Source organism: Panicum virgatum, chromosome 3N (genome assembly GCF_016808335.1).
Source record: "Panicum virgatum strain AP13 chromosome 3N, P.virgatum_v5, whole genome shotgun sequence".
NCBI classification, from domain to species: domain Eukaryota; kingdom Viridiplantae; phylum Streptophyta; class Magnoliopsida; order Poales; family Poaceae; genus Panicum; species Panicum virgatum.
This window is the reverse complement of record NC_053147.1, coordinates 16,437,654-16,447,450: the sequence shown is the minus strand read 5'-3', so window position 1 is coordinate 16,447,450 and position 9,797 is coordinate 16,437,654. Positions and strand designations below refer to the sequence as shown.

The 9,797-nt window shown below is 55.4% G+C and overlaps 2 protein-coding genes across 3 annotated transcripts; one reads left to right on the top strand and one right to left on the bottom strand.

Moving 5' to 3' along the window:
• Positions 1–4,114: 4,114 nt before the first annotated feature.
• LOC120664670 lies at positions 4,115–6,867 on the top strand. Of its 2 annotated transcripts, none has more exons than XM_039943957.1 (2): positions 4,115–4,374; positions 4,983–6,867. In XM_039943957.1, exons 1-2 carry the CDS (start codon positions 4,150–4,152, stop codon positions 5,475–5,477), a joined length of 720 nt encoding a protein of 239 aa, XP_039799891.1. In that variant the 5' UTR covers positions 4,115–4,149; the 3' UTR covers positions 5,478–6,867. The 2 variants fall into 2 exon arrangements, 1 of the variants encoding a protein (XP_039799891.1); XR_005670974.1 differs by having other exon boundaries at positions 4,129–4,374; positions 6,008–6,867.
• A 491-nt stretch (positions 6,868–7,358) lies between these two features.
• On the bottom strand, positions 7,359–9,313 carry LOC120664669 (platelet binding protein GspB-like). Its single transcript, XM_039943956.1, has one exon. It carries the CDS (start codon positions 8,798–8,800, stop codon positions 7,751–7,753), a length of 1,050 nt encoding a protein of 349 aa, XP_039799890.1. The 5' UTR covers positions 8,801–9,313; the 3' UTR covers positions 7,359–7,750.
• Between the last annotated feature and the right edge of the window lie 484 nt (positions 9,314–9,797).

Sequence of the window (9,797 nt, the reverse complement as noted above, 5' to 3'; positions counted from 1 at the left end):
TCACTGTAATTAGTTTTGAACTAAGAAGGATGGCGGGTTGATTTCAAAAGAAAATAGGGGCTCTTTAGCAAAACATCCAGGCCGAACCGGTATCTACGCGCGTGGGCCGCTGGATCTGGATCTAACGGTTTAGATCTAAGGGGTAAGTTAATCTAATCTCAGCCGCGCGTCTCGGATCAGACGTCTGAGGTCGAACGCGACCGACGGCGGCGGCGGGACTCGCCGGGATTCCTCTCCCACGGCGGGGGATCGCCGGCGTAAGCCGAATTCGGCGTTCCCGGGCTCTAATTGGCACGCGGTCTGGTCCAGGATGGACTACGCGCCATGCGTAGTCCACCTGGGGGGGTTAACGGAGTTCGGGGAGGCTCTGCTGGGGCTCGCCACGGCGCGGGGCGGACTGCGCGGCGACGCATTGCCGGTGCAGGGCGTTTCGGGGTCCCCCGGGGCTACAACTACCAAAATCTAGCGCCAAAAGAAGCGGGGTGATGTGCAGATTCTCACCGCGGGTTTGAAGGGGAAGTTGCTGCAGGGTAGGTCGGCCGGCGGTGAGGTCTGGAGGCGGTCCGCGACGGCGCTCGAGAGAGAGGTTGATGTTGGGGCCCTCCGGGCTTCTGGGCGTCGCGGGTCGAGGCGTGGGGCTCCTGTGATGGACTCAGGGGGGTCAGGATGGCCAGAGGTACACCGGCGGTGAGAAATCACCACGGCGGATGGGGTTCACCTGAGGCGGGTCCGGGTGGAATTCCGGCGCGTGCAAGATCCGATGTCGGGGATGGCGGCCTCGGGGAGGTCCCTGGTGCACAGCCGAGGTTTCCGCGGTGACTCGGGCTGGCTGTGGGGCGGCGGAGCAGCGCTGGCACGGCGGCGCAGGGGCTCTGCGCGGCGAGGCTGAGCGAGCACGGCGTGCTAGGGTTTGCGGGGCGCTAGTGCGTAGGAGGAGGAGCAGGGGGTCCGCGGGGGGCCATTTAAGGCCGGGCGGTGATCCTGGGCAAGCGTGCCCAAGGAAGGTCGCGCGCGGGGATCACGGGGGATTGGCAATGGCTGTTGCAATGGCGCGGTTGTGGTGCAGAAGACGGGGCCGACAAGCGGGCCCCGCTGGTCAGCGGCGCAGGGAGGGACGCGGGCGTTGGGCAGGCTGGCAGGTGGGCCTGAGCAGCGAGGAGCGACGCGTGCGCGCGTGAGTTGAGCGGTGAGCGGGTGAGCGACTCGCTGGGCTAGGAGAGTGAGTGTTGGGCCGCGCGGGCGTGCGGGTAAGAGCGGAGGGAAGCCGGGTTGGGCCAGGCCTGGGTTTGGTTGCTGTTGGGTTTGAGGTTTGCTGGATTTGGGTTTTCTATTCTTTTTCTATCCTATTTCTAAAACCAACACTCAAATTCTAATTGAATTCAAATTCCGGTTTGAATTCAAACCTAGCACTCAAACAAAAGGAACAATGCACCAGCATGAATGCAACAACAAATTTTTAAACTTAGACAAATTTTAATTACTTGTTAAACAAAATTAAATTAAATGCAAGGCTAAACATAATAAACCTTAGAAAATTAAATAAAGTCAATTAAACTTATTATTAAAAGCTGAAATTTAAATTAGGGTGTTACAGCGGAGGCCCGAGTCGGTGGCGGACGGGGTCGGAGATGGCCGAGGCGGGCGGTGGCCGCGGCAGAGGCAGCCGGGGCGGGCGGCGGCCGGGGCGGAGGCAGCTGGGTCGGCAGCGGCCGGGCGTCGGCAGCGGAGGCGGCCGGGTCGGCGGCGGCCGGGGCAGAGGCGGCTGGGGCGATTGGCGACCGGCACGGGCGCTGGCCGGAGCGGAGGCGGCCGGCGCGGACCGCAGGGGTTGGAGGGTTGGAGGAGAGAGAGGGAGGGGCGGCTGGGGTGGGGTGGCCGGTTGGGTGTGGGGAAAATTAGGGTTTGATGATTTTATATGTTGGAGGGAAGAGGGAAGGGGAGGTGGGCTGCTGGGCCATTAAATGAATCGGGCCGTTATCGGGCCGCCCATCATCGTGCCGTGCTTCGGGCCGGCACTATGGGCCGAAGTGGCGGCCCAGGCACTAACACCCCATCGTGCCGGGCCAGCCCGCGGCCCAATGGATTGTGCCTAGGGCCGGGCTAGTGCCGTGCTTTTTAGTGTTATGCTTCGGGCCGCCCTTCGTGTCTGGCCCATTTGGAATACTATATCCACGAGCCCATGCAACATACGTTTTATTTCATGGGCCTTGGGCCATAGCAACTGAACGGTCCGCGTCGTTATCCTTTTCCCAGCCAACCCACACCACAAATCTCTCCATCCACAAAGTCGGCCGGGATCCCAGGACGATGTGACGGACGCATGGTTTCATTTACCGACCGGACCGGCCAAACCGCCGGGGTCCGGTACAGGTATACCGGTCCGGTTTGGCCGGAAACCGGTCGGTACCGGTCGAATTCAAATTTGAATTCAAAAAACTCAGTTCAACCGGTTCGTACCGGTATACCGGCCGGTTAGACCGGTTTACCGGCCGGTTTGACCGGTTTGAATTCAAATCCAAATTTAAAATCGCATATGTAACTGGTTTGGAACGGTATACTGGCCGGTTTGACCGGTTTACCGGCCGTTTTGACCGGTTTACCAAGTGAGCCTTAATGGGCCGTCTCATTTTTTCTTTTTTTTGTTTAACTTTAAATGTCCGAAAAGTATGTTAAACGAACGAATTTTTGAGAAAATTTGACATCATTAAATTCTTCACACCTTAAATTATTTTTAGGAATTTTTTGAGAATTTTTCATTTTTTTGAATTAAAATTTGAATTTTGAATATGGTCCGGTTTGGTACCAGCCCAAATCGAAACCGGACCGGACCGGTTTGACCGGTATTTCACAGCCGGGAAAGGGAAAGGGGAAAAAGGATGCGACGCCATTGGGGGGGGGGGGGCATGCCGCCTCTGCAAAGTAGCGACACACCAGAGTCTCGTCAACACCGAGCGTCACTGCGTCGTCAGTCCGTCAGCCAGCCAGCCAGCCTTTGAGGGCCGGACAGAACAGCGGAGCCTCAAGTCAACTCGACGGTGAGGTCGAAGAGCGGTCCGCAGGCCTTTGCGTGGGAAAAGCAGATGCCAAAGCGAGGTGGAGTAGATGGCAAAAGCATGGCAGGGTCGGCCGCGGTTGGGTAAAGAGGTGCTTGTCAACAGCCTTGCCACCAGACTGCTGCTGAATCTGAAAAAATCCTTGCCGAGAAGGGGAGCCGCACGGCGCTCCGGCTGGCTCGGGCGCCGGCGCCCGGCGGTGTGCCTGTTTGGGCAGCAGAAGAAGAATGGGCTTTTCGGCAGGCGCCCGACGGTGTGCCTGTTTGGGCAGCAGAAGAAGAATGGGCTTTTCGGCAGACTGAACTGTACTGTACACGGCGACGGCGCTGGGCTGGGCACTGGGCAGGCTGCCGAGCCGACCAGCAACCCTGTTGTTGAGTGGAGGTGGAAGTAGTGGTTGAAAGTAATCCGACATGCTGACTTCTCTCTCTTAAAATAATTGCACATCTAAAATTTGAAATTTATCCTATAAAAATTGCTATTTTGACCCACCTTCCGTAAAAAAACAAGAGTTTTCGAAATCTTCTTATAAAAAAGACAAGACAATGTTTAGACTCTTCTCACAAAAGACAAGGGGTATTTTGGTAATTTCACACCATATATTGGTTTCCGTATCCGGTTTTAGAAATGCCTTTATTTTGAGACGGAGGGAGTATGTCTGTGTAGTTGCGTGCATACGCTGTCTTCTGACAGCCTGCTAGTGGTGTGGGCTGAGCCCGGTTTTACTGGGCCGGTTTTGCTATTTGGGGTCAATTGGTTTGGTGTCTAGTGGATCCACACATCAAATGGCCTGGTTCGGTTCGGTTTTTCTTTTTATCAGTTCGATTCGGTGTGTTTCAGTCTGAAACCTAATCCTCGACTCCTTGTTGCCCACTTGCTCCCGTCGCTGCGGGCTGCGGCCGGAGGGCTCCTGCGCCGCCGGGGCTGCCGCTTCCCGCCGTCGGGGCCGCACCTCCCGTCACAGCACCTCCAATACCAATCTATCTCCCTCCCACCTCACGCAGCAGGATTCCGCAGCCGCGGCCACCTCCCACCCCCCCCCCCCCCCCCCCCCCCCCCGCATCCTCCTCCGCACCTCACCGAGAACCCTAACGTGATGCCCCGACCAGCGCCTCGCGTGGATCTTTCTCCGTGGCTCCGTTTGCTCGAGGTGTTCGTGGGGGAGAGAATAGGTCGCTGCTTGGGGAGCTTCCAGGGAGAGGGAGGCGGCACCCAATGCGGCTCGATCCGGATTGGTCTGCGCGGCGATTTGGCTCGGGTTGTGCACTGCCTCGGTGAATCCCGCCTCGTTGACCCGTGCTGCTGCTGCCGCCTCAGAAAGGTTGGATCTTTATGGCGTTTTTTGCTGTGTGGGTGGGCGATTGTGGATTCTCGGTGTCTTTGTGTTGGATATTACCTGCATTCTGGTTAAATTCGTAGAAGCTTGCTGTTAGGATGCGGGAGTCAGGCCATTGTTCCGGAATCTCTTGATTTTCCTGCCAGTTTTCCTTATCAAATTCGGGATAAACATTAGATTCTGGGAGCACAGACTAGATGTTGGTGCTATTTTTGTTAGCTAATCTACCTGCATTTGGGCTAAATGCGTTCACTCTCTTGTATTCCTCACACCTTCTTAGTTTGTGAGAAAGAGATCCTCGGCTGTTGGATCTTTAATTTTAATCCATGCATAGCGGCAGATCTAGCCTTCACTTTTTCAGGTGGCCTATGTATATGTGCTCCAAGCTAGCTAGCTAGTCATTAGCGAGTGAGTGCACATGTATTAGGATTGCTGGCCACTTAAATAGTTTCCTCACAGCTCTTTTTAATTTGCTCTTTTTACTACAGCATCGTCAATCCTATCGCCCTAGCTAGCGAGCTCTATCGGGCACCCATTACCTATCTATTATATCCATACTATTTTGTTTAGTGCCTGTCATTACTATTTATTAGGTAAACATGTCGTCCAACGCTTCTGGGAGTTCAAGTCATTATTCCATAGAGGTATTCACTAGTCAAACACAGCGTCGTACAAGGTCTAATGTTTGGGAACACTTTGAGCCAAATCTTGTGAAAGTGGATGGTGAACTAAAGGCTATTTGCAAGTATTGTGGAATACATCTAAACACAAAATCAGGCACAAGCAGTTTAAGAGGTCACATTGCAAATGCTTGCCCAGCAATCCCTAGTCCTATCAGACAAAAATTTCAGGCCACCCTCAGCAAGCAACCATCATCTGAGCTTCCTTTTGTATTTGACCCACAACTTTGTCGTAAAGAGATGATTAAGTATATCATCCATGCTGAGATTCCATTCCTGAAGTTTGAAGACCCTTACCTCCAGCCATGGCTAAGGACCTTGCAACCAACTTTTAAAGTTAGGGGTCGTCAAACAATTCGTGACGACTGCTTGAAGAAGAATGCAGAGATGAAAAAGGAGCTTAGCTGAACTTCGGAGTTTGGATTCTCGTGTTTGCTTGACATCTGATATTTGGACATCATCACAAGAATTAGGATATATGGTAGTCACTGCACACTACATTGATGCAGCGTTCAAGGTCAAGAAAAAGATTATTTGGTTCAAGAAAATGTAGATCAGATTGGTACTCGTGTGGAATTTGCCTTGGTGTGGATGAGAAAGTATTTCACATTGTATGAACAAAAGAATATAAGGACAAGCTGCACAAATACAAGTACTTCACATAGTATGAGCAGTAGCAATATCATGGGCTCACCGGCTCTAGGGAAAAGAAAAATTGATGCCGAGTTTGCTTAGTACAAGTCTAAAGTGATGCTTTCACAGTCCCAAAAATCTGAGATTGATGTCTACTTGGAAGAAGAGCCTGAAAATAATATAGAAGATTTTGATGTTCTATCTTGGTGGAGAAGCAAAGCTGCAAAGTTTCCGGTTCTTTCAGCTATGGCTCGAGACTTCCTTGCAATTCCTCTTAGCACGGTGTCATCCGAATCTGCTTTCAGTTTAGGGGGAAGGATTCTTGGAGATCATAGAAGCTCACTAACTCCGGAAATGCTTGAGGCCCTTGTCTGCGCGAAAGATTGGCTATATAAGACCAAAGATTCTGAATTCTGTTCTGATGGTGAAGGTATGGCATCGATGCATCTGTTTTTATAACTCCCTATTGTCACTACAATTTAGATTTAGAGTTGTTGGTTACCTGCTTATTTTTTTGCCTAATCAATGTTTATTGTTTTATTGTTTGCGAGTTCTGAGCAAGAGTAAAAGTATCGATTTGTGCACTAAGATGCGCTAGGTACAGCGTCCTGCTCTTCTTCTCCTATGGATCGATTTGTTCCCTTCTTCATAAGTAGTCAGTAAAGCGGCAAAGCGCACCTTTGCCCGTTTGAGTTCTCTTTGGACTACAAATATGACAAAATCAGTACCAAAAAATAAAAATTGCGACAACATGTAGTCTGAACTGAAGAATTGGTAGTGTTATCCTTTTCATCATCAGATATTTATATCTACTCTATGTGAAATGTGAGGTCTCACTAGTAACTACAGATCAAGGCATGGAAATCTGATTAACCATGTACTTTAGAGAGAGGTTTCAGAGTTTAGACACTCAAATAAACTGACAAATCCTTTTCATCATCCTTCTATGTCAATTTAAAGCTGAACTTGTTTGCTCATTTGTCATACAGGTACCAAATGATCTGTTGGAGTAGCGCAAGGTTGTTGTCCAGGCAGCACCGGAGGAAATGGACCTACAATATGTCAACTTATTTCATTTGTACTGCTGTTGAAATCAACTTGTCGGTTTATTTCAGTATTATGTGAACTTCATATGTACTTAATGGAACTAGTCTTTGTCAGTTTATTTGAGTGTCGTGTGAACCCATTGCACGGCTTGAGAATTCTCTGCTGGTTGTTGCTGTACCTATGTATAAATTTATTTGAATTATGCCTGGTATAATTGATGAATTGATTATACTTCAAGTCTGGAACCATCGAACTGGGTAGTTTCTAACTTGGTTGCTGCCATAATTGTTACTGTACAGACGTACAGGGATGGAAGTTTGAAACGGTAGGTTGGAGAGGTGGGCTGGTTCAATTTGGTTGAGATGGTGCATGCAGTTTGGTTTAATATGGTTTTGAAAGATAGCAGGGTGGGGTGGTCTGGAGTGCTATAATATATATTATTGAAATGGTCTGCTTCAGTCAGAGTCCGAAATGGAACAGTAACACTGCGCCCATGCTTCCTATACTTCACGTATTTCCAGAGATGGTTTGTGCAAATGATGCCCACTCTGAAGTCTGAAAATTTGAATGTGCTTCGTTTCTGAAGTTAATTCAGAGTGGGACACTGAATTTCATCAAGCAGGTAGATTTTCTGAAGCAAGTAAACGGGGTAGAATAGACCGGCGTGGGCCAGGCGCGTCATGGGAGCGATAAATTTTCACGAGGAAGATGCGGGTACAAATCACAGGGGGGAGGGGGGGCTACAAAAGGTGACCACAAATCAATCACCCCACCGACCGTTTCCCCCAGCGTCATCAACCAAAGCCAAGTCACTGCTCCCGCCCGTCCTCGTCCCGGGCCCACGCTTCAGTAGCCTCGGCCCCGCAGCAGCTACCAAATCCATTGCAATTGCATTGCCACGGAACCAGTCACTGCGACGGTGCCCCGCGTGTAACAGGAGAGGACACGGTAGGGACTACCCGCCGAGTCAGGCTGGGTGGCTGGCAGACGGGGCCCGCGTGTCAGTGATCGCCGACGCCGTCCCACGCGAGCCCGAGGCGGCCGGCCTCCTGCAGCGCGCGCAGGAGCTGCGCGCCTTTGCGCCGTCCGCGCGCGCTGCACTCGCCCTGCATCGCCGCCACCACCGCCTTCACAACCTCTGGTGGCGGCGGTGACGCCGCCCCGTCCTCCTCGCCGCCGCCTCCTACGCTCCCGTAGATGGCGGCCAGGACGCCGATGGCGCACTCCCGCCCGCGGCCTGCCATCCCCTCCACCGCCCGCGCCAGGACCGGCGCCGCGAGTGCCTCCCTCCGCACCGCCGCGGCACCGCCGGGGGCCGTGCACAGGAGCTCCAGCGCGGCCAGAGCGCGCTCCGCCGTGGCGCCCGCCGGCCCGGACGCCGCCACCGCCTCCACGGCCGCCGACGCCGCGCCGGCCTCCACCGCGGTCTCCCTGTTCCCCTCCTCTAGCAGCACGACGAGGAGCACCTTCGCGGCCAGCCTCGCGGTCGCCGGCTCCCGCACCGCGGCGACCACCCCGGCCACGACCCCCGCCGGAACCGGCCTCGCCGCCGCCTCCATCTCCCTCTCGACCGCCCGCAGCGCCGCCACCACCTCCCCCGCCGCGAACTTCTCCTCCGCTCTCAGCAGCGCGTCCCCGGAGCCCGCCCCGCTCGCCGACGCCGAGGCGGACGATGACGCCTGCGGCGGGTGGTGCACCGGCAGCCTCCACTGCGTGAAGCTCTGCGACGCGGACGACGAGGACGAGGACGAGGAGGACGACGGCCCGACGTTCCTCTGCGCCCGCTGGTGCTGCCGCTGCGGCGGCGGTGGCGTCGACGCCGCCGCCGCCTCCACCACGGGCGACGCGGACGCCTCGGCGCAGGGCGTGGCCGAGCCGCCGCCCTTGATGCCGCCGCTCCCCGGCACCACATTGTTGTTCGGCGTCGCCGTCGGGCTGAGCGCCGGGTGCGTGCAGGTGCTGAAGATCCCACAGGAGAAGAGCGCCCGCGGCGACGCCTTGAGCCTCGCCGCGCCGCCCCCGCCCGCGCCCGTCTGCGCCGCGCGGCTCATCTCTCACGACGCCACCGTCGAGCTGCGCGCGCGCGAAAGGATCCCCGAGAAGCAGCTCCGAGCTGGGTTGATATGGGAGGCCGCAAGAGGCGCGGTGGTGGCCCGAGCGGATTGAATGCCCGTGCTGCGGCTCTGATTGCCCGCGCGCGCTGTCGAGCGGATCCTGCGCATCCGCTCAACAAGCTCAGCTGCCGCTGCCGCCTGCTGGTGGTGGTGGTGGTGGCTCGTTTAAGTAGCTGGCGCGCAGCACGTGTACGGCGGCGGTGGCGTTCACGGCGCGGTAAAAAAAAAGAAGTGGAAAACCGAAGAAGGAAGACGAGCGGCATGAACAGTGTGTTAAGCTAAGCGGGGCATGGTAGTGACGTTTTACTGGGATCAAAAGGGGACAGGCAGGGCGATCAGCAAGGCTGCCGCCGGGGTCAGGGTACCAGATGGGGCTAGCATCCCCATGGCATGTGCGGCGCAGGGCAGGCTAGCTGCCTCTGCCTGCCTGCGCTGCGATCGCCGTAGCCTTCGCTGTGCCCCCCCCCCCCCCCCCCCCTCTCCGGCTTCTCCCTTCCGATCGCTCGTTGATTGGTGCCTGCTGTCTGTCTCCGTGCGCGTGTCACTCGCAGCCTCATGACATGAATCAATCTTGCAGCCGGATGGGGACAGCAGAGAGGGAGGGGGAGAGTGGGGGTGGGGGTGGGGGTGCTCGTCCGTCCGCCCGTCCGTCCGGTGTCGCTGATAGCGATCCGTGCCTGCGCGGAGCGTACGGCCGCACTGCGCGGCCACAGCCAATTAACTCGCGCGCGCTGCAGCGGCCGCACGTTCCGGATCGGCCCGTCCACGACCGAACTCGATCCGTCGCCACCGCCCGCTGCATTATTGGCGGGGGAGGAGGAGGTGTTTGCGTTGCGTACGAATCGGCGGCCCGGCAATGGACGAGCAAGCAACGGGGTGCGGAGGGCTGCTCGAGCTTAATGAGATTGGGATTACTCACGTATCCTGATAGGGA

Bases quoted from the DNA above. Each gene is read 5' to 3' on its own strand.
- LOC120664670 (XM_039943957.1), top strand. From the start codon at position 4,150: ATGCCCCGACCAGCGCCTCGCGTGGATCTTTCTCCGTGGCTCCGTTTG. The intron at 4,375-4,982 runs GTTGGATCTTTA...ACTATTTATTAG, and splicing joins GCTGCTGCCGCCTCAGAAAG to GTAAACATGTCGTCCAACGC.
- LOC120664669 (XM_039943956.1), bottom strand. From the start codon at position 8,800: ATGAGCCGCGCGGCGCAGACGGGCGCGGGCGGGGGCGGCGCGGCGAGG.